The 24,279-nt window shown below is 44.6% G+C and overlaps 2 protein-coding genes across 2 annotated transcripts in view; one reads left to right on the forward strand and one right to left on the reverse strand.

Moving 5' to 3' along the window:
* Positions 1 to 24,279, reverse strand: part of MRPS5 (mitochondrial ribosomal protein S5) — a 1,175,798-nt gene that overhangs the window by 936,071 nt on the left and 215,448 nt on the right. The gene's annotated exons all lie outside the window — the stretch shown is intronic.
* LOC135312777 (syntabulin-like) lies at positions 20 to 24,147 on the forward strand. The gene is given in 8 exon segments (XM_064448534.1): positions 20 to 113; positions 9,570 to 9,641; positions 17,458 to 17,557; positions 20,428 to 20,631; positions 21,625 to 21,774; positions 22,998 to 23,637; positions 23,639 to 23,705; positions 23,708 to 24,147. Coding segments are annotated over 8 exon segments (1,767 nt in total).

Raw genomic sequence — 24,279 nt, forward strand, 5'->3', positions numbered from 1 at the left:
CCTCCTGCTCCCAGTCACCATGTTCCCCACCCCCGCACCCCACCGCGCTGGTGTCTTTCTGGTGCCAACATATCTGCACAGTGAACATGACCAGGGAGATCAAGGAGAATACAGTGAGTTCTCTTTCATGTTTGTTTGCTGAATGTTAATTTGTTGTTTGTTAAGCTCAATGAGTTTCCCTGGCTGGTTCACTGGGCAAATATACCAGCACTTTGCACTGGCTCAAGAGTAGCGTGAGACGTGCACGGGAGCAAACGGCCAGAGAAAGGTGGGCTATTTCTTTAGGCGGCACTAACCTAAAACTTTTGTGAAATTACAGTGTTGAGTGACACGGAGACTTGTTCCCGCTAAGGATGTCACACATGTATTCCAGAGAGCATGCTAGTGTTATCCATTCGTTGTCCAAAGAGTCAGTTCAATGTAGAGGTCAACCCCCTATTCCCCAGGCAGTTTCCAGCACATTGTTTGTTCCTGTCTTGTGTAGTGTTCTTCTCAGTTGTACAATTGCTTGAGTGTTTCACTGGTCTTGTGTGTTTACAGGGACTGTAACCAAAAAGGTACTTTGTTGAGAGTCTTGAAACGTGTTAGAAAGATAAGTATAGGTGTAGGTACAATTTGAGTGTTAATGTTGTTTTAAAGTTTTAATGTGTTGGAATGTTGTAGTCATATGAGCCCTTTGAAATGTATTGTGCTTTAGCTTATTGTTTATTTAATTGTTTTATTGTAAATTACCTTTATAATCACAAGTTCAATGAAGCCTGTTAGAAATGGTAAATGTGTGAGTGTTTTATTGTAGCAAAGCCATATAAAATAGCCGGTCTCAGCTGAGCTGTTGGCCACAGGCAGAGCTGGCGGAGGCACTGTATCAGGGCATAAGGAACCATCAGGACCCAAAGAACAGAATTCTGCTGAGAAAAACTTCATTACAGCTCCAAGCATAAGCACTCAGGCAGAGAAAAAGGCTCCAGTTGGTCTGTGGACACACATGCCACCTGCATGACTGCACCCATGCTGAGTTAACAAATGCAAGTGCCTAATCTTTAATTCAATGCAATCTTCCAGAAGCTTGTAACTGCTCATTTCTGTGCTGCCAGGAGAGTGTCAGCCTTCCCGGCATGTAACAGAAGTCCAGAATACCTTGTTTAATTAATCTGAGAGCCATGCAGTCTCAGTGTGCCCACCAAGATGCCACTGTGACCATCAAACCACAAATTCTTCCTGTCCAAAACTTGAAATCCGTGCATAGTTCAGAGGAGGGCAATGCCAACCAACAGACGACATAGCGGTGTTTGCCTGCCTCCACCCAACCTTTCAACAACACCTCTGGCCGGTTAAACCTCACTGGCTTCCTGTTCTCCCCTCCAGCAAAGCAAGTGTAATAAGCGTAAGCAAGTGTAACAGAGCAGAAGAAGCCTAGTGAAGCCAGACAACGCCATGCACTGCCCTGCCGCTTTGGGGAAGAATGGAGTTATTAGCCACAAGGAAGGAGGAACAGTTGGCCAGCATGTGGGGAGCATTTGCAACACTCAAGAGGGTGATATGCACCAATGCTTACAGAGGCAATTCAGAGACCTTTTGCATCCTTGTAATGCCTGGGTTCTGAATTACTTGTGTTTGCAACAGATTCCCTAGTGTTCATTAAGCATTTCACTACGGAAGAGAAATCGAACAGGCATGTTGATGTAACACAGGCTCCAAGAGTTCACAAAGATGAGAAGATGAGAGCGTCTTGCTTCCTCTGCCAGCAACACCCTCTTCCATGCTCACCTACCTTGCTGGGTTCCTGCAGGCCACTTGACTTGCCTTATGACACTACTGCAATACATAGTTGCTGCAAAGTCACTTTCAAAAGCTTTTCTTTTAAGTACCTGGGCACAAGGGCCAAAATTAATAGGTTGGGGGGTGGAGGGGATGGGACTGGAACACATGACACAACATGCCTTATTGCTACTTCAAAGCATGTCTGTTCAAGGCTGAGAGCGCAATATTTTATATGTGATTTTACCATCTTTATCACAATTTTGGGTTTCTCTTTAACAGCCACTATTGTTTAAGTGATCTTTGCTGTGAGTGGTGGTGAAATGGAGCCTAGTTTAGAGGACTAGTTTAGATCTTCAGTTCTAGGAGAGAGATTCACCTGTGACTACGTGGGTGTCTTTTGCAGCAAGCAGGCAACAAAGCAGTATGAACCTACACTTACATTTAAAATGTCAATAGGCTGAACTCATTTCAAACCATGTTTTGGACATGGTCCATGTTTAAGACACAAGGCGCTAACACCAGAATAACGTCAAAATTGCTTCTTGCCCTTAAAAATCTTCTGTCCGCTCAACACTCATAAGTTATTTACCTATGCTCAGCAAGAGAGTTCCCGTCACATTCCTGATAGAAGTCCGTGCTCTGATCTCTACCCGAAATACAGCTCGCTTCCAAGCTGCCACCTTTCCTCCTCCATCCTGCAAGCATGTAGACAGCTCAAGGTACCCTTTGTAAGAAGAGGCCTGAAGTACCACGATAAATGCTCCAGTCCCAGACTCTGTGGGACTGGCCTTTGCTCCCCGATCCACAGAGGATATCCCAGTTGTTGTGACAAATGTACCATCTTGATTTTTCCCCATGTAATATTTGGCTTTACTCTTAGTCATGATTCACCTGGATCCTGCTGGTGCTGTATGGAGCAGCTAGGGGAGGACCATTAGCCTCCAAAGAGTTCAATAAAACCTCCTCCTTTTTCTGAGTTGAGAAATTGTTCATACCACACTGGGAAGTCTTGCCTCAAAGTGTGCAGGTGGGGAGGACAAGCAGGGCATAGGTTAAGGGTCAGGTAGCAGGGGGCTGCTTGAATTCATGCTTACAGGGTAGCATAGGAACCAAGTCGGCTCCTTCCCTGGTTGAAGCAACACCTATTGATAATCCCATTATGCATTTCTCTTTCTAATCCAGGCTCAAAGAAGCCTTTCTTTAATATTCAGCTGAAGAGGTACCCAACACGCCTCTCAGCTGCTGAAAACACCCAGGCACAGGCACTGCCCACCGCCTCACCAGAGATTCACCTGCATGCTTACTTAGGTCCACCCACTCACAAGGCTGTTCTTCACTTCTGATCACTTCCTCATTTTGCCTTCTTTCCCCCCCCAAATCAACCACCTCACCTAAATCCCAACCGCTAGAAATGCGCTAAAATTGAAGCACTGTTTTATTTATGTCCTACATGAGCAGAACAGGGGAGCATTTTCCTCCAAAACCCTTCAGACAAATGAACATGGGACATTGCAAACACAAGCAACTATAGCGCAGGAAAACATATGAAACCAATGCATGCTGTTTTGACATACAGACTACTACCTGCGAGAGCACTGTACCCTTTCTGGCATTATGTCAGGACTTGGTAGAGTAGATGGGAGCAATTCCTAGAGCAGTTGTGCTCAAGTACAGGCAGGGAAATGGAGGGAAGAACAGCAAAACAGTGTGAGTACGCAGCAGGAGAGGGCAAAGCAACGCAGGAGGGCTGATGTGCAGGAGGTGGCAGCACCTAATCGTTTTTAAAACGGCTGAAGGCTCAAAAACACACGAGCATTCTCATGACGCAGTCAGCGGCTTTGTTTCTAACTTCTTAACTAGCCAATGTTTTCTTATTTTTAATAAATAACATCTATTTGCACCTATTTTACATTGTCTCAGAAATAGCAATAGTAAGCACTAAACTAATTTTTTTAGAAAGATGCGATGTCGCTTCCAACCTAAACTAGGCAACAGGTATTAGGTTTCCCTGCCCTGTGTCAGCAATAGGGAAAGAATTAAGACATGTGCCTCCTTGCTTCATCAGTGTGGTTAAAAGGACAGACGCGGATTGCTATTAAAGCTTATTCACAGACTTTCTTCTTATCTCCAATCCACCATCAGATACTTTAGAGGTGTGTACTAGGAGCAGATTTGCTTGCCATACTGCTGTTCAGTCCGGACAGGCTGTAGTCATTGATTCTACTCCAGCCAGAACACTTGCGCAGAAGATACACACAAAAGTGCATATTGTTGCTTTCTAAAAGGTGTTTTAAAATTTCACATTTCTCAATGACTTCTTTAATGTCTAAAAATTGCTGTCAAATCAGTTGGTCTGTGCAAGATTTTAAGCAGCATGACAAGCATACTAAATATTTTTTTAAACTTTTCTCCATGACAAAGGCCATTCAGAGTAAGTCTTACTGTCTTTACTTTCTCAAGTACTTCTCTTTTAAGCAGAACTTGTGTCTTACAACGTAGTTAAAAATTCTATTTTTCGAGGCAGAGGTGATCTAGTCCCCCCGCCCCTTCCCGTTCTGTCACAACTTCACAGGACCCTGGATACACAGGGAACCCGTCTCAGGCACAGAATTTGCTGTCCTCGCTCATCTGCCACAAGACAGCCCATGAATTCAGGGATAATAGCATCCGCACAGCAGAAGATGCAGGAGGTATTCACTGAAGTTCTGAGCTGCACATAATGACCACATGGACCCTCCTCCTCCCACACACCTTTCCCTCCAGCAGACATTAACTTTTCTTCTTCATTAAACTACTGTTGTCTTCTACTGCCTATTTACCTTGCACGCTTTTCTGAGAGGAATCCCACTGTAAATACATACAGTAAGTGTACAAAAATGGAACCTGAGAAGTGCTGTTAACTGAACTGAGAATTTTCACACTTAGGTGTATTCACAGGAGGACACCTTTTTTTCAGTTGTACTACCTATGCAACAAGTGTACAGCGTGAGACTTTTTTTCCCCCTTAATGTAGGAAGTAGAAGAATTTCTGCTAGAAATACAAATTTACCAATACAAGTAAGCGATTGAATTGCTCCCCTACGTTCACAACATTAGCCTTCATAAGAAAGGAGCAGCACGCACCACTGCTGTGTAGCGATGCCCCTGCTGTTAACCACTGTAGTGTTGTAAAGGGGCATGGTAGCACAGGGGCTGCAGGTGACAAAGTGACAAGAAATCCACTTTTGTGTTCAGCTGTAACTTGTGCTCTACCAGAGCGTACTCTACCAGGAGGACGTTGAGAGTCGTAGGTCACCTTTAACAAGTAATTTTCTTCTGCACGCGTCAATATTATCTCCCATGGAAAAATGTGAAACATTTATAAATACCTTTATGGAAAGGCAAAAGCAGCCATTCTCGATCAGGCAGGAAGCAAAGGGTTCTTTAAAACTGTTTAATTACATGTTTCGGGTAAGCATAGACAATACAGGAGATTTACCACACTCTTAGGTATTTCCATTCTTTTCTCTAGGCTTGAACTATTCATTAAGGATGTCTCTCAATCAACATCCTTGCTCAATCACTTTTGCTGTAAAGAAGGGTGCTAGAATAGGACTATTGCAGGAAACTTCATTCCATCAAGGCATGATTTTCTGTGGGCTTTTTTTCTCCTTTAATAACCACCTACTAGTCTTTGAAGATATTCTGAGAGAACCCTGCCTTCCAAGATGCCCTGAAGAATGCCCTGAAACCAAACGGTTGGAGTCCTAGAAATGCTGAAGCCCTAGAAATACTTAAATCAATACCAATATGTATGTTGTAGAGCTGAAGTTCTCTTTTTCCTTGGCACTGTGCCACTGATGCCTGGTTTGTGTCCGGACGCTTCTACATCAGTTTTGTTTTTTTCTTCTTTCATTAGCCTTTGGGCTTCTTCCCCCATTTTCTTTTGTTGCTGCGCTGCTTCTCTTTTTTTTTTTTCCCCTTTCTGCTATCTGTTGTTGTCTGCAATTAAAGAAAATGTGAACTGCTAAAGAACACGAGTCCAATTTTCAGCATACTTTAAGTTCCTGTCAGAAATGGGTTATAATTCATAATTTGCCCAAATATTTTACAATCTAAAAGCCACTCAGTTCTCAAGGATTCAGTGTGTCAGGGGAGAACGTAGGACAGTTGTAAGGCCCAGAGCTATTTAGACAAATCTAATGCTTCAAGTAACAATACTACCTGTCTTTTTCAAAATCAGACCAAAACAATTTGACTTGCCTAGGACATTGGCTTGTGTCCCTCCTTCCCCTCAGCAGAGGCATCAGAAGCTATCCTCTTTGTAATGCAAGTACTACAAACATTTTCTTCATGATCAGATGAGATGACAACTTCTAATGTTCCTTTTCATGTATTCAGCATCTGTGTTGTATTCTATTGCTCAGTACAGATAGAAACAATAGCCTTTAAGGAAAAAAAAATTAAAGTCTACGGTTGTATATCCTTTTAGCATTATTTCTTATCACTGCTATAAAACCCCAGACATCATTACCTGCTAGCTCAGAGAATCTGTCGACAGAAATAGGTTTCTAATTTCAACAAATACATGGCTGACTAGAGCAAAGGAAAAAAGTAACCCCCAAATCCACTTGTTTTATTCCCCACTTCAGCTAGAACACATCACTGAGTGGCGCTGGGGCAACAACTGGATCCATACTCCAAGTGCCACGTTGCAGCTCTCTCCTCGATTGCATAAGTAGTAACAGAATGATGTTAGGAGGTCGCTCCGGCTTCGCATTCAGTTTATTAGATTAGAAAAATCTGTCAAGCTGCTTGCAAGAGGACTTAAAAATAAAAGTGAAGCTTCATTAGTTTGAAAAGGTGAAATTTAACACAGATTCGGTAAGAATAAAGATGTGCTTATTAAAAGAGAATCAAGAATTCTCATTGACAAGGCCGAAAGGAGTTAACTTTCAACATGCCTAAACTACCCGTGCGCATCCACATCAGTGTGTAAAATGCAGAGAATTAAAAGCTGTCATCACTGGATGCAGCCGTGTCTGGTAGATGCCAACTATGGACAAACTGGACACACAAAACTTAGAAGTATTTGAGGTACAAAGGCTTCATATTATCTTTGGACTGGGCAGGACAGGAGAGGGACTGCACTTATTCAGTACCTTCACGGTTTCCCTTCATTGATTATTAATGGCCAGAAGTTTCCCTGTGCTCTGTTAAGCTGCTCTGCTGTCTGTCATGGAAGAATGAAATTAGTAATTTGCATCAGGATCTACCTCCCAAGTTAACGGAATTCCCAAGGGTGTTTTTGAGGTGATGACCCACTGTTGTACATTCCACCAGAAGGCCAGATAGGTGACAGTGCTGTCAGTCTAGCATATGCAGAGTAATAATGTTTGCCACTTTACAGTAGCAGATTTTTGTATGTTCCCTGCACCTCTGAACCGATGCAGAAAGGAAGACGGTATATGCGCGCTAGCCTGCATGTAAAGGCAGCGGTATTCCAAAAAGCCACATGAGGCGTTAAGCAGTGCTGCTATTCATTTGCAATTGTGAAGTGAGGACAGTCACAGCAGATCATGTTTCTGCCCCACCCTATAAACTGCACAACACACAACTCCTCTGCACAGAGAGGTGGTTTCCATGCACTCCGCTGGCTGAGTGATTTTATTGGACTTCAGTAGCATCCAGATGAGAGGAGACCTTCACATTACCTCAGACAGAGGAACTGAAGTCACTGAAAAATAAATACAAGCAATAAATACAACCACAAAGTGATTACCTTTTCACTGCTCTTTTACTTGGTCATTATTCCAAACATTGATCTCTATTCCAAACTTCCTATGCGTATTCAACATAAAGCTACGACCTTTCAGGCTCAGAAGAGGTTTCGTTTCTCAATAAAGAGGCACCTATGATGAACTACAGCCACATGTGACTCATTCTTTCTGGGTTCCAAAGCAAGAATTTGAGCGGAGTTTGGATGGAATGATGCAAGCTGTTTAAACCAGGGAAGTATTCATTCCTGATGTCAGCCTTGCTTTGCATTCCTAACACAATTTATGCCCGGGAAAACCCAACTCATTGGTTAACAGAACACTAATTATAAGCACTGTTAGCACACCGTTAGCAGACCTTCTTATTCCAGCGTGGTTTTACTTACTGTAGACCTACTGAATAACTGTAAGAAGAACGACTTCATACTATTCTTTTACTTCAACACGATTATAAATGTACAAAAAACATCTTCACACACGAGACATTTTATACAGTGCTGCTTATTCAGCCAAAGAGCATTTAGCTTCACTGTTCCTGTTGGGAAAAAAAATAAATTTGTTGGCATTTAGAAAGTCTAAAGGTGCAGATAGGTATCTACAATTTGCAGAAGCAACCAAGTTCTAACTAACTTCAATTAACTGAAAATCCAGTTTAAAGGAAAATCCAGTTTATCGTCCACTAGGTTGATCACTGCCTGGAAAATCTGGGTGCATCTCAGCCCAGAATCTGCTGGGGAGTGGGGAAGAAAGAGACTACAGGAACTTTGCAGGCACTAGTAGCCTACTGCTCAGCACTGTCTTCCAGAACGCTTTGGTCTCCAGGAAGCCATATTGGGCTTATTTCAACTGCTGCACATACATACCAAGCCACCAGAGAAAAGGTCACAGGATATAGTCTTCCCTGTTACTTAACGGAACACAGCCCTCCATTACTACACAAAAATGCTTCCAGTCTAAGACACTTCCAGATATTAACTGAGCACCAATAGGTACCCAGACACGGGCAGCTAAGGGAGATCCTTACTTTCTCTGCACATGGATTTCATTCTCAATAAGCACTGCTGGAGTAGAGTCAGCATTAAAACGGCTGCAGGCTCAAAAAAGCATGTATTTTTGTTCTTAAAAACTCGGATCACAGAAACATCTCCTGTGTCTAGTTTAAACGAGTTGAAGATGTTGTTGTGTCAGCTTGAGGGTTTCTAATGTTATTTTTAACTCTTTCAGAGGGAAATGAGCGCGCACATGTCACCCTCCGTGAGCGAGGATGCCGTGCCCAGGCTGAAGCCCGCGCTAACCTCGAAGCTTGCATCCCGGAGTTGAGCACAGAGAGGCGTCACCCTGTGAAGGCTTGGTGTGTTGTAGCAGTTGGTGCTGTGAGGCCTGGCGGCTGGCAGCAGGGGGGAAGCGGCTGCTGGGGGTGCCCTCATTTGCATAGCCCAGCCCCCTCCGCGTGCATCGGAACGCCTGGGTCCCCCCCGTGGCAGTTTTTGACCGGTCCCTGCCAGTTGGGTCAACGGACCCAGCGCAGGCGGCGGATCCCGCTGGGGCTCCTCTGCCTGGGGTAAATCCCTCGGTATTTGTGATTCAGGAGAGGTGAAAACCGAATCTACGGGTCTCCTTGGACAACCTTCAGGAGCTGTGGGCTGCAGATGGGGGGGCGCCCCCCTTGTCTGCCCCAGTGACTGGTCCCATTGCTGATCAGAAGTGGAACAGCTTTAACAGGTGAATCTGCCGTTTCTCTCCTGGCCGTTGTGGGAGCTGTTTCGGGGGTGAGGGAGTACCTTGAACTCACTGGTTATATTGACGAACTCTCGGTTGCCTAAATATGGGACCGAGGCTGGCTCAGACATGGGTGTCTACATTAGAGACATCCATGCTTAGTCAGATGAATCCCACCCCGATCTCCTGTGTTCCTCGTCAGGTCTATGACAGCTCTGCTGTTAGCCTTTACTGAAGCCAAGTACGGTTTCTGTCTCTTTTCTTTTTTTTTTTTGTTTTGTTTTGTTTTGTTTTTGTTTTTTTTGTTTTTTTTTGTTTTGTTTTGTTTAACAGAAAGGAAACCCAGTCTTAGACATTCATTTGCGGAAGAAAGTTTGTGTTTGAAGATCACACTTGGATCTTCAAGTAAGTCTAATTAGATGCCTTTTCCTCTCCTGTTCATCCCTGATAGGCTTGGGCACTGTCCGTTTGTCCTGTTTCTGAGGACCGCTGCCCAAGGCAGCTAGCATTGCACATGGACAGCCTGTATCTCCCGTTGCACCGTGAATTTTGTTAGCAGGAGTGAAGAATTTTTAGGGTATAAGCTAACTGAATTGCACTGAAGTGAAAAAAGTGCTGTGTAACTTCCAAGAGATAAGAACGGAATATAATTGGAAGACAAATATTTTGAGCAAAAGATGCTGAAAAAGCATCTTTGAAAAATTATTAGCATAGCGCTATGGTTTTTTATTTAGGATTTTTATATGTTTTAGATTTAGAGTTTGAATTTCAACAAATTGAGTTGAATTGGTGTGGATAACATATTCAAAGGGCCACGTATTTCTTTCAAAGAAGAATAAACAAAGTAGCACCTACAAAGACTGTTTTGGCTTTCAAGTGTTTTGTATTTTTGAACCCAAATCTGCCAGTTCCTGTTAAATTAAAGTGTTCTAGAAAAATGTCACAGATTGTATGATCCACCCTTTCTAAAAAATTATTGTTGATGTTGCTTAGTAGGGACGTGGTTGGGCTGAGGCCCCTCAAGACATATATCTCCTTTTGTTCAGAAGACTCTCGGGCTGCAGCAGGCACCCAGACATCACAGAGATAATAGAGGATCCCAAAAAGAAGTCAGCAAGTTACAAAGGAGGAATGGGCAAGTAAAAGGCGAAAGCCTGAATCCCATCTGTCCTAAGCAATGATCTGCTCAGCTCTGGGCTGGTGGCACAGGCCACCTACAATTCAGGGTCTCGGGCACACATCTTGCGCACTTAGGTGCTTACGTCCTTCCTCACAAAGGAAAAGAACATTAAAAGGAGATGCCTGTTACTTAGTTCAGTAAAGGGAAAAGAAACTTCTACTTAGATCTGTTTGCCTCTTTTGGAGGCTGGACTTGAGCACAAAGGAGACGAGTGCCCTAGTAGCAGGCTGCTGAGCAGGCTGAGGGGATGCAGGGAGTCTGCTCCCAGGGAAGCTCTTCCACTTTGTATAATCTAGTTACTCTTTTATTGGGGGTTTGAAGCCAAGTACCCAGCAGGCACACCATAACTCTTCTCTCTCTCTCTCTCTCTCTCTCTGGCCCATTAATTGTCCTGATACCACTCCAGATCTCCTGAAAGTGGGACGCCAACTGTTAAAGGGAGATTCTCGCCTCAGGAAGCCTGCAACCTCAAGCTCAGCCTTGCGTGTGGTCCGTGAGAAAGCCACGGCTCCAACTGCAAATCTGAGTAAGTAGGGGATGCAGATATGGGACTTTTGCAGGGAGCGCCTCAGCCGCTGGGCTGTTGGACAAGGTGAGACCTGTGCCAGCCAATTCACCTTTTAGTGCCAAATGCCTTTTGATAGAGATGCAGGTCTCCTGGGGACTGTGGGGACATGCTCCTCCTCCATCGGGAAAAGATGGCTGAGCTCCTGGTGTAAGAAGGGCACTGAGGTTTAGAGGTCAGAGTTGAGGCAGGTATGGAAGATGGCAAGAGCAGTGATCTTTAGTAAAAAAAAAGTTGGCAGAATACGGTGTGACCGCAAACCCTCAAGGATTAATAGGCTGAAAAAGCACAGGCTTCATGTCTGTCCTTAGTGTTCCTTAATGCTACGAGTGCTACTGGGGGGAAAAACAAGCAAATGACAGCAGTCGTAACTTGACATTCATTGCTTTGAGACCCGCCTTGTCTTTCTTTATAACTATAGAAATATAGTTTAGGCAACCAATCGATATACTGGGTAGGGTTTTACTGTTCGTTTCAGTAGATGGCACTTGATCTCTATTATTTTTTTGTAATAATTTCAAGGTGTGCGTTACAGTAAATGTTTGGCTAGCTTTATGACAAATTTTGCTTTTGATCCTGGGATTGCAGGGCTGCTTAGTTAGTTACCTCTCGGATATGTTTCTCATTCTGATGGTTTTCTCTTCCCTGTTGAAAACAGGTAAAACTGATTTAAAATGTTTTATGCACATTATAATGAAAACCATGTGCCTTCTATTAACGGTGATTGTGCAAAAGCTTTCAGCTGAATCAGGTTTAGCATGTGATTTCATGCGTTTGCATATATGCTGTGGACACATACCTGCAGCATTTGCTGCTGTGAATGCATGCCTGCGGGGTTTGTTGCTGTGCACCAGCCAGCCTCTCTCCTCCTTGTGCATTGGAACCAGATTTAGGAGATGTGTTGAAGAGGCCTCTGAAAGCCCTTTGTTAAACTTCTGCCACCAACATAACGGGACGGCTGGCATGTTGACCTAGTCTATGACGGAGTTCACTCCCTTTCTGTGTCCTGTTAAGTCATCCCTGCCAAAGATGATGTTTTCCAGCTTCTAAAAGTACTTCTGACCAGCCTATTCATTTCTATTCAAGCAGACCAGGTAGTACTGCCAGGTATATGAGAAAACTCCTGAGGTGACACCACATGCTTCCTTATTAAAGACTTGTCCGTAGGTGGATTTACACATCACAGAGGTTTTTCCAAAACTGTCATATACAAGTTGAGTATCATGTTATACATCTATTGGTATTCCTTGAACCTCCAGTCTCAATGTTTCTAATGAGGTTGGAGTAGCAAAGTAGCATCCTTCCATCTCTGATCGAAAGAGCCTTTTGGTTTGAACAGAAAGATAAGTTGTCCAGACTGTTGTCTTCTCCGTGAACATGTGTTCCCCCAGCAAAGGTCATTTCAGGATGAGAAGGGAAAATTGCTGGCAGCTGTTCTAAAGTGGTGTTAGAAGAGCTCAAACTGCATATAGAATCACAAAAAAGAATTAGGTCAGGCTAATTTCCGTACGAAGAATCTCTGTAAGGTATATAAAGCAGGAAAAAAACCCCACCTTGTAATGCTCTTTGTCTGTTCCAACATCTGCTCGTGGCTGCTCTGCAAATCCATGAATTAAAAACAATGAAGAAAAATGCTGGCTCAGGATACAGTGATATGCAGAGTCTACATGATGGCTCTCAGCCAATCTCAGTAATTAGTTTGTAGTGACTGTTTTTAGAGATGAGCTTGACTGACTGTGGTTTCACGGCATACACAAGCCACATTCCGTATTTATTTGGAGATCTGCAGTGCTTATACTTTGCATGAATGCAGCTCAGATTACTACCAAAGCTATAGTATTTAGATGAGATTGGAAAACTGCTTAATGAGATAAATTTTGATTATTTGATAACAAACTTTCTTCCAAAGTAAGAAAAGTAGGTGAACTAGATGAGCAAAAATCAAGATGCATAATTAGTTCAGATCACACAACCAGCAGTATGAATTGAGGGGGTCAAGTAAAATCAAGTTTAGATCTAAATGCAGGGAAGCAGGATCTGCGTTGAAGTTCTTCCCCAAAGTCTTCTGCCTGGCATTGAGCTGGAAGTCTCCTCACCCAGCAGGTTTGAACAGTTGATGGTCACCCACACTGAAAATTTTGCTCCACGTCTTCTCTGACTGCATGTTTGCCAGCTGCCAATTTATCAGCTGTTACTGCGCTGTGCAATCAGCTGCAACGTGATTAACAGATCTGTCTGAGGAGAGGGCACAGGCAAGCAGTCAGGTAGATGTCCACCCAAGAGTGATAAGTGATAGCTTCTTTGGCCAGCGCAGTGGGATAGGGGAGGGGATGCTGATGCCAGGCATTGCTGTGCTCAGGTTCTCACTGTCATTCTGGGAGCACAACTTGCAAGTCTGCGCTTGATGACTAAACTGCATATACAATAAGAGGGGGTGGTTAGGTACTACAATCCAAGATTCACAGCAGAGAGCATGCCAGGCAGGAACGCACCTCTACCAGTCCACAGGAGAGGCCAGAGAGGCGTGCCCGTCTCCCAGATTTGGCCACCTACTTGTACCCTGCTTGCGCCCATGCACGTGCCTCACATTCACTCTGAACCTCTGTACCAGAGCCAGACCACCTCTGTGAGTGCCAGCAACCAGCACGTTTCATTGCTTTGAACTATGGCCAGCACTGGTGCTACCACCCACCCTGTTCTGTGTGGCAGCTGCGCAAGTAGAGGTCAGGGAAAAGATCTGAGTTCAGTGCCCTCCTTAGACCAAAGGAGTTCAAATCCACACCTCTCACAAGAGTTCTGAACCACTGCAACCTACAGAGCATCATCAGCTTCCTCCACTGGCTTTAGACCTCGGGGTAGTAGAGGGTATCTGTCGGACACGGGCAGCGGCAGAGCACATGGGAGCAGCTTCTCTGTCACACAAAGAATAGAGCAGTCTACGTGGAGGAGAGTCCTGATCCTTGCTCCCAGGATTATATCTGCATTTACGCAGTTACTGTTGGATGTGAAATTTATAGCAAAGTGCAAGGCAAGAGTCTCATGTATAGTAATAGTAAATCGCATAGTAAGTCAAAGGCCAGGGACTGGAACAAAAACACGCTGCCAGCTGAGCTTGACACTGTGAATTGAGTGCATTCCCTGCTGGCAGCCTTTGCCCTCAACATGGGTCGTTTTTTAAAGGGTGTTATCTGAAGAAAAGCCGGAAATGCTGAAGCAAGACTTCATCACTTCTGTGCAGCTTCTTTTTCTTACATTTGTTCGTGCATGTGAGCAGTCTGGTGTTCTTTCCTAGATTGCTTGTGGTGTACAAAAACAATCTTGCAGGAACAACCCCGTATTAAATAGAAAAGAAGTAGCATTAATGTTTCCTGGAAATATTACTGCTTATGCTGTTAAAGATTGAAACTGGAGATGTAGCTGTGAGTTAAAAGTTTTAAGATAAATTAAACTTAGTCTTTTAAAAATACAGATTCTTTCAATAAAGGGCATTACAACTGAATTATCTCTACTTTTCCAGCTGTTTCTAATGGCTTTGCTGGAAGTTCTTATGCAGTCAGGCCCCCCTCTCTTCCCTTGGGGTCTCTAAATAAAGCTATCTACAGGGACAGCACGCTACTTATTCCTCCATCAGCTGCACTGGAGTGGTGAACTTATATTTTTTTGTGTTTTCGTCTCTTTGCTGTGTAACAGGATGCTTTTGAAGGCACAGAAGCTCAGCAAATTGAAGTGCTTTACATTCTGAGGACAAGCTGTCTCTGTCAGCGCTGTTTCATTTACAGCTCTGTTTCACTGGGTGACTATATGCAAACCTAGCATCAAGAATGATTTTTATATCTATATATACACACACATAGATATATATTAAGAGGTCATGTTTATGGAGTCAGAAGATAGGTAGTTCTGTGGTTTCTATACTTTGGCAGCTATGAAAGAGTGGTGAAGTTGCAAATAAGAAAGACTTACACCAAAAGACTAAATTAGCTTAAAAGATTTACTAAACTCAGATGCATCCTGAGTTTTAGGAATCCAGTTCTGCTCAGCTGTCAGTGTTCCTGTCACAGATATTACTTACACTTCTTCCTTTTTTCTATGTTGTAACCTTACCATTTAGATAGCACATGGACAATCAAATGCACACAGGAAAGTTTGAGCTTTATTCTTATAGAAGGAAAAATATTACATGCTCAAGTGCAAGCAAAATTTGACTTTTGAGGCCAGAAGACCATGCCACAAGGTATCCAACCATCTGTAATGGCTATAAATAGCAGACTGGGATGCTATACTCCAGGCATGCATGTACGGTTGTTGTGTGGCTCTGTGTAAGAAATGTATATACTGGCTCTATAGACATAGGTACGTATGTGATGTGGTTGCATACTGTCCTGGCAGACCAAGTATACCTAAGCTGTTCTACCTTGCCCAGCCAATTGCAGTGCTGTGGCAGGACGGTGTTAGCTCCCTAAGCAGTGGTCCTCCAACCCATGGGGCAGATGTGCACACACGTCTGACGTACCGTCACTGCCTTTTCTGCCTCTGCCTGGGTTGTGCCAGCTGGCACTGCCTGCGCTCCTCATCGTGGGCAGCACAGCATGCAGTCGTGGGGTTGCAGGCTCCCCTCTCCCCTCCATGTCAGCTAGAGCTAGGTGACTGTAGTGGTGCTGTCAGGGCAGCAAGGAGGCTAAAAGGCAGTGCAGAAAGCATGATGCTGTTTGCAGCACTCTCTTAGCTCAGTGCCGTTGCCCACTGAGCAATAAAGTGCAGGGACAGCACTTGATACTGCACTATTTCACTCCAGTGTCTTGCAGGCAAGAAGCAATCCTGGAAAACGTTGCAGCACTTTGTTGGCCATCGCTGTGTTGTTCTTCCCGTTGCACAGAGCGGTGCACAGCTCTGCTCCTAGGGAGTGGGTGTGCTGCCGCTTGTAGCCTGCTGCAAGGTGGGCTGGGGCCAGAGTGACGGGCCTCTCAGTGTTGGATGCCATTACGTGTGGCATGAGCGTTTCCGTCAGAGCATGGTGCCAAGTTGTCTTGCCTGCCAGCACTGTGACACTGAGTGGCTGCAGCATGGAAATATATGTATGAATGAATTTCAAATGAGAAATTCATGATGACTGAATATGTGGTATCCTTTGTGGGAAATGGTGGGTAAGACACTCCTCTTAGTCAGGGGAGTCTCAGATCAGGGCAAAACAAGTGTTATAGCCAGTTCAGGCAAAAGAAATGGTTTTTGAGAAACGGCAGCCTCTTTCATGGTGAATGCTGCTTAGGTGGGTTGTTCTGGGACTTAGATGTGTGAGCTTTCGCAATCACATTGTCACAGCAACAAAAGTAGTCAACTGGGGTACAAGACGTGCACATCACCATCAGTTCTGCAAAGGATTTAAGAACGACTGTGCAGCTGAAGGTTTATCCACCCCAGTGGGGGATGATGGTATCTGCAGATGCATCATGGAAAATATAGCAAAAATGGGGTTCATGGTAAGTCTGCAGCTGCTGGCTGGGGGTGTCTGTGCGTGAGACGGCGCCCAGAAATTCTCAGGTGAGAGATGCTCCCCCTGACCAGCTGTTTAAAGGCTGTTGGAAAGTTATTTCCATTCCCTCAGATTAAAGTCATCGTACAATATTGTGGCTTTGCAGTGTAAGGCCCAGGTATGGCTTTGGACATCTGCCATTTGAGTGACAGACTGAAAAAAATCCTAACTTTAGGGTGGGTATTTTTCCAGGTGATAAGACTTTCTTAGTGGCTCTGCCTACTACTGATTGTAGCAAAATGAAAGCGGTTTTCCCTGTACATGCCAGGGCTTGGGAAATAAAAGCTGTGATCCATAGAAAGTCAGAAATCAGGTAGATGGCTTAACACCCCAGAAACACTTGAGAGCCGCGCGTGATTATTGGACTGATTTAAGGCTATTAGAACTGCTTTACTGTCCTTCTGTGTGCCACGAGAACCTGCATATGTGTGTACATACGCAGACGCATATACCCTATTAGCCTATACACATGTATATGTACATATGCATGTATGTGTACATCGTCTCAGAGACCAAAATGGAAGCGGCTTTTCCCCCAGCGCGTAGTGTTTTCCTATGGTTTAAAGCAAGCGAAATCTACAGTTACAGTTGTGTGCTGCTGCAGGAGCCACGTGAGCAGCCTGATTCTTGTATTGACGGCTGTAAGAAAACAAACAGGTGGTCACAACAAATGTTCCTAGCCGTGTCCTAAAAGGGCTTCTTTAGTGTGAGGGGTTTGTGTCCAAATGGTTTTTCTCTGCTCTTGTTTAAGTGCCACTTCTGAAGAAATGTTGCAAATCCAGAACAAATCACGTGCTTGACATCAGGGTTGTTGGAAAATTCATGCAACTGCTAAAATTCACACAGGATGGGCAAAGGGATGATGCTTGTTGTTCATCGTGATTTTTAAAACAGCCTTTGAGTTATGATTTCCACTGTGTTTTTACTCGTCCCTTTTCTTTTCCAGGGATTAAAACCAATTTTAGCTCTTCAAGCAACACAGGCTGTACCTCAGTGCCTGAAGCCCATGTGTCGGCTGCTGGAAGCAAAAGGTCTTTTTCTCACAAGTAAGCAAAGCCATTTTTCCTGAAGAGTGAGAGAGTTGCTAGTGCAGAGATAGACTACTACGTAAGGCCTTGCAGCTAATACATAAAATAGCACTAGTGTGAGTTTTGAAACAATTTGGCTAACACTATGCTCTTGGGCAGCACTTACACTGATGAGAACTGTAATATGAGAAAGGGGAAAAAAAAGCTATATTTTTTGAGACCAAAACATGTCAATAGGCCAGATCAGCCGACAGGTATTTTTGTGTTGTTTGTTCATAACAAGTATGGGAGATACCCTCAGGTAAGACAGAAGAGACTTCAGCTGGAGTGGAGGAGGAGGCAACTGGGTATATGTTGCTTAACAGCAGTACCTCTAAGAAGTTAACCTTAACCTTTTGGTCTTATCACTGTTTTCTCTTTGTAATAAACTGTCAGCTTGGCATGTGCCTTTCCAGGTCATGACCTTATTTTTTGTAGGAAGAAGTAGACAATATTGCCTTTGATGCTTTTGTATTCAACACCCTTGCCCAACCTTTCTGTAACTAAAACTATATGCAAAAAAAAAAATAATAATAAATGAGTTATCTATCTAAACAAATCTTTCAAGAAAGATTTCTGTAAGATTTCTCCCTATCATTTGTGAAGTGCAAATCCAGAGAGCTTGTGAATGCGAGGATGAGGACATTTGGGTGGAGCAGCGCACATTGTGCTCCACCCACAAAATCCCTGCTGGTTACATTTTTTGGAGTAGGTGGAAAGAGTTCAGATTGACAGGACGGGTTTCCTGCCCTTTGTGGAAGTGCTGGCAGGCAGGCCGGGACTGGCAGTGGGATACCTCTAGGCTTAAGTCACACAGATGTCTCTGAGGTCGGAGTGTGCCCCAGCGCACAGAGATTGTCAGAATGATGCTTAATGAGCAGTTTCCTATCTGTGTCATGAGACTGTTCATTAGAAAAATAAACATTACCTAAGCACTCTCTAGATTAAATCTAACCAGTAAAGGTACTGGCCGGGCTGCGTGTGTGTGTGTGAAAAATACTAAGTATCATATGAAGCCCTAAAATCACCTTACTTGCAGTAAGATTCTGTATCATTGCATGTATTTCTGTGCATTTAAATGTAACTTCAAATTAGAGCATCCTGACCCACTTAATTAGACAGAAGTCCTCTGTAATAATGCTCCTTCAATTGCATTGCTGCATTATGCACAGTCTATGTGAATTCTGCCTCACCCAAGAGTTGATGCTGTACTGTACGAAGTGGAAGGAGAGGTCTCCTTTGCGATATGTTCTCTTTTAACTGTTTGACTCAACTTCCTCTGAAAAATCTCAGTGTTGTCACAAACCACAGTCCCGCACTTCATTGTAAAATAATTATAAAATCACCCAAACCACAGCAGTGTGATGAAGGTTTGCAGCAGCCACTTTCCTTATAAACTGTTCCATTTTCAGAGGGGGGACGAAACCAAGTTAGGGAATCTTGAGAAGAGTTCTTGCTTCATAGTGCTGTGGTATTTAAATTTTTATGTTCAGGCCTCTTTGGTTGGCTGGATTTGCCTTTTTCTTTTCTGAAACCAGCCCTTTCATTACAGTTGAGAAGAACAAATTCCATGAGAGGATGTAGGTAGCAGTGTAGCAGGGCAGGAAGACAAACCAAGCGAGCAAGCGAGGAACCCACCTTGGGAAGCTGTGCTCAGAGCACCTCAGTCCTTTGGCAGTTGCCAGCAGCACAGATAGCAGTTGCTTTCAAGCCCACAGTCGACAGTCAGGTTATTTAATAAAGAGTGGGAAAAGAAAGGTAGATACGTATGAGGAAAACTGGAAGGAAGGAAGGAAGGAAGGAAGGAAGGAAGGAAGGAAGGAAGGAAGGAAGGAAGGAAGGAAGGAAGGAAGGAAGGAAGGAAGGAAGGAAGGAAGGAAGGAAGGAAGGAAGGAAGGAAGGAAGGAAGGAAGGAAGGAAGGAAGGAAGGAAGGAAGGAAGGAAGGAAGGAAGGAAGGAAGGAAGGAAGGAAGGAAGGAAGGAAGGAAGGAAGGAAGGAAGGAAGGAAGGAAGGAAGGAAGGAAGGAAGGAAGGAAGAAAAAAATCTGTGGTTTTCTTTGTCTATTTTAATACTATTTCAGCCTGCTCACCGTAGGCTTTGAACTATATCTAAGCAAATGAATGGTCAGGCATTGGACCAGGCTGCCCAGGGAGGTGGTTAGAGTCGCCATTCCTGGAGGTACTTAAAAGATGTGTAGATGTGGCACCTCAGGGCATGGTTTAGGAGACTTGGTGATGTTGGGTTGACGGTTGGACTTGATGATCCTAGGGGTCTTTTCCAACCTTAATGATTCTATGATTCTCTTCTATGATTCTATGAATAGTTGACAGTGGCAGCTGAAGCACCCTCTATGCCAAAGAGAGAAAGGAACAGTGGCTCAAACAAATCTGTTTTCATCACACACCGTGATCCCTCAGGCTGCTTGCCAAGGAGCATGAAAGCAGTCTTAGAGCAAACCTCCATGAGCAGGCATCCCTCTGCCGGTCTGGCCAGGGAAGGCTGAAGCGTGGTTCTTTTGGCCCTAGCCCAGGCTGCAGTCCTCTCATTGCTTAATGGAGTCAGAGGTTCAGGGAATGTGGATGATCTGGTGGAGTCAGTGGGAACCGTGCTATCCACAGAGAAACGTGAAAATGGCCAACGTTTCCCTAGATCACATAATTCAGACTGAGAGCCCCACAGTCAGTGAAAGAGTGTGCAGTGGCTGATGACTTCAGGACTTTCTTCCCGGCCACTCACAGTTATCTACCTGTTTTAGTGTTTAGACAGCTTTGTGCGTGAAATAAGACTCATAATGAGTTGTGTGATAAAGATAATCCAGTATGCTTTAACCATGTTGGTTCTCCTCCAGTTGTGGCCTTCATGGTCAGAATAATGGATCCTTATCCAACAAGTCCAGACCCAGCCCACCTGCTTCCCGTGAAAAGGCCCCTTTGTCAACACTGAGCAAAACCCAGCCGAGTCCTGCGAACACCCGTCAGAATTATGGGGCTTCTTTAGCCAGCAGAAGCAACTCAGGCTCAAACAAAGGAAGTGACAGCAGCCAAGTGACGAGGTAAGTCTTTATTTCAGCATCCTGGTGTTCAGCACACTGACTTACCCTCTCTGCACTCAAATGTGGCATCAGCTGGTTGTCTGGCTTGCCAAAGGGGTCGTGTTGCTCCTCAGCATGGGTGTGACTCTTCATATTGGTGGCTCGACAATCAACAGTGTGCTCTATCCCATGTAAAAGTTTTACTGTTTCAGTACTGTAAAATTCAAGGTTACTTTTAGTCAAAGCACTTTGTAGCTGGTTTTCACTCCAAGGCAGGCTCCTTTCCGTGGTTTTATGCTGTCAGTTCTCATGTGGCTTTCCTGGTTCTTTCACAGAAAGGTCCTTTCTCCTTTGGAGAGAGTTGGGTGGGGTTGTATAGAAAATATTGTATGCTCGGGTGAAAATTCACCCTGCCCGGCCTTAGGTACCTCTGTGTGCAGTTTCCTCTACAGGGAAGAAAACTAATACCTGCGGGAGCATGCGACACGTATTGCAGAGAAGAAATTGTTGTTTCTCTCCCTCCCTTTCTCTCTCTTTCCTCCCACCCCAGGCAACTCAACAGCCAAGCACGTCAGATACACACCTAAAGCTAGATAGGATTAATGTAGGTTTCAGGGTGCTCGGCTTCTTAACTCACATGTGGAGCTGAACTCAGTCTGTACGCTTCCTTACCTGGCTGTGTCTGCAGCTGGGTGCCCTTGCCAATGGCCCAGCTGCCTGCTCTTGGGCACCGTTTTGGGTGAGGAGATGGCTAGGTGTTTTAAAGTTAAATGTCTCATTTGAGGCAATGGCACTGAAAACAAGTATGATAAATAGTAAATTTTGTACTATAGCCACAAATCAGCCCTTTTCTCAAGTACTTTGATTTGCCAGAGGGAGTCACTTGTGTGGACACTGAGGAGCCCAAAATGAGCCAAGCGCCATATCAGTCTATGGGATGTGTTCCTTTTTGCCAGGACTGAAGAACTGTAGGAGTGATGTTATGTGATGGTGTGATGGTTTTTTTCTTTTCAGGCGATCAGGGAAATCTATTTCTTGTGGTCACAATTGCAGCACTAAGCCAGAAAATCCGGAGCGGTATTTGACTCCTCTGCAGCAGAAAGAAGTTACAATACGGCATTTGAAAAAAAAGCTGAAGGAATCCGAGTGCAAAGTTACAGAAAGGTATATTTCACTTCAGAAATAAGACTGGACAAGATTTATTCAGGAGCATTAAGGGATGGGAGTCCTGATCATTTTTACTCTTTTCTTGACCATGTAAAGTTTTCATTAAGAGATTGGAAATATGATCGGGCTGATTAGGTTGTTTTCAGGTATTTAAGGTTTCATTGTGTGCTCACTGAATATGTACCGTGCACTTCCGTTACAAATATGGCTGTCTCTTTTTCCCTTTTTTTGAACTTTCCCGATAGAAGACTTTTAAAGGATAGTTCTTCACCAGCCTACTTTAGCACTGAGACCTTTTATACATAAAAAAGTTCCACCTCGCTCAGAAAATACGACGACAAATGTCCCCCTTTTCCCCTAATGAAAGAAAAGCTCTGACACAAACTAGTGTGCCCGCTTGTGGTTTTGTTGCTTAGATATGGACTTTTTTGCAGTAGCACTTTGTATGGATGCTAAGCGAAGAAGCAACAATGTACATTACACAGCAACAGATGTTCTCTCTTTTACTAAAGCTGTGCTCTGAGAACTGGCTTTCCAGCACACACAACCCAAGCGGGCACAAAGGGTTGTTTGAATGGAGCCCCCAGGTAGAGTCCCAGGGACCCCTTGGTCCTGCTTTGGGTGGCCCGACATCTGTACCTGTGAGGGCTGGATCTCACGCAGGGGGCCCTTCTCCCCACTTGCTTGCAAGTGAGGGCAGAAGCCTCTGGATCCATGCTGGGCTGGGGGGGTGCAAAGCAAGCCCGGTGCAAAGCAAGCCAGGTGCCTGCAGCCCTGAGCCATCCTGCTGTCTGAGGCCACTGTTGGCTCTGGCTATACGTGACGAGCTGCTGGCAGGCACAGGGGACACACCCAGGCAGCTGTTTGTCATTTCCTCCAGGGTGAGGCAGTAGGTGAGATGTCAAGCGCTGTACTGGTTGGACCTAACCCAGAGGCCACCACTTTCACCTCCAAGTGTCCAGGATCACAGCATAGCCCACAAGGCTGCTGGCTGTGTGGCCAGGTTGGTGACTCCAGCTAGGAATCAGCCAGCGCGTCTTGGCAGCCAGCTGACATCTCTGCCAGTTCTCTCAGAGGTGGCAGCAAATGATGCATGGAGGAATTTGCTTCTTCCATTGGAGCATCTTTGCAGCATAGCCACCCCAGTGAGGTGGAGCCTCACGTTGACTCTTCAACTAGGCAGTCACCAGAAGTGTTACGATATTTTTATTTTGCTCCAGGGAAAGAGAAATCGAAAAGCTCAAAGCTCAGGTGGAACGTATGAAGGAAGACTGGATCGAAGACGAGTGTAATCATGTGGAGATGGAGCTGAGCCTCTTGGAAGCAAGGAGGGAAATTAAAGAACTCAAGCGAGGTATTGAGAGCATGAAGAAGAGCTTGGCTGAGAAAGACAAAAAATTTCAGAAATACTTCCTAGACGTAAGCATTGAAAACAAGAAACTGGAATCTTTGGTGTCGAGCATGGAGATGGCCCTGAAGAGCTCTGTGAGAGATGAGCAGCGCCCAGAGTACACATGTGACTCTGAGGGGAAGCCGTTGTGTACCACGATGCCAGACAGCCCCACCACAGAGGACCAAGCTCTGGAGGAGCTGGCAGGTAGTGGGCTGTTTCTTCATGAGGACACAGCTAACGGGACTGATTTATTTGAAGAGAGTTTGACCACCACAACCTCTGAGTTGAGTGATTCAGCTCCCTCCAATTCTATTGTGAATCAAGAGATGCTTGAAAATGTTCTGGGTGAGAAACTAACTTTGTCCCAGGAGGAGGAGGAGAAAGTCAGAAACATGATGGTGGAGCAGACCATCCAGACTGATGTGGTGCCATATAGCCTAGAAGGGGAGCAGTTCATTCAAAACATGTCCAGAGCTCAGAGCTCAAGATGCCTGTCCTCTAAGCCCGCCTTCTTCCCTGAAGGAATTGGGTCAATTTCTCTTGAAAGCCTCAGTGATTCTGGTATCGTAGTGGACTTAACTCCAGGTGAGCCAAACTCTACCACCCTTTTGTCTCCTGTGACACCTCCATGCAGGAAGGTGGAGCACGGAGTTAATGAAAACCATTTTGTGAAAGAACTTGATTTTACAGAACCTCACGATGATGAAGTCTTTGGGTACGTCAATACTGTTTCTCAGACAGGAATAAAGAAGACATACTGGAGCAGCAGACTCGCCAGCGATCTGGCTGTAGCAGCCCCTGTTGTACCAACTATCATGTGGGCTTTCAGTACTCATGGAGCAGGAACAGATCTCATTTACAGTACTGGAGCGTTGTTTTGCAGTTCTGTCCTAGTCCACCGTTTTGCTCTTGACTATTTGATTTGCCCTATAAATCGGTTTGAAAACATGTTACTTGTTTCAGAATGGAAAAGGTAAAGCCTTTCTACAGGATGTTTGTAACTGGTGTTTTCTGAGAGTACTGCTGCCTACAGAAATAGTCCTCCTGCTCCCAGTCACCATGTTCCCCACCCCCGCACCCCACCGCGCTGGTGTCTTTCTGGTGCCAAC

Source organism: Phalacrocorax carbo, chromosome 3, assembly GCF_963921805.1.
Source record: "Phalacrocorax carbo chromosome 3, bPhaCar2.1, whole genome shotgun sequence".
NCBI lineage: Eukaryota > Metazoa > Chordata > Aves > Suliformes > Phalacrocoracidae > Phalacrocorax > Phalacrocorax carbo.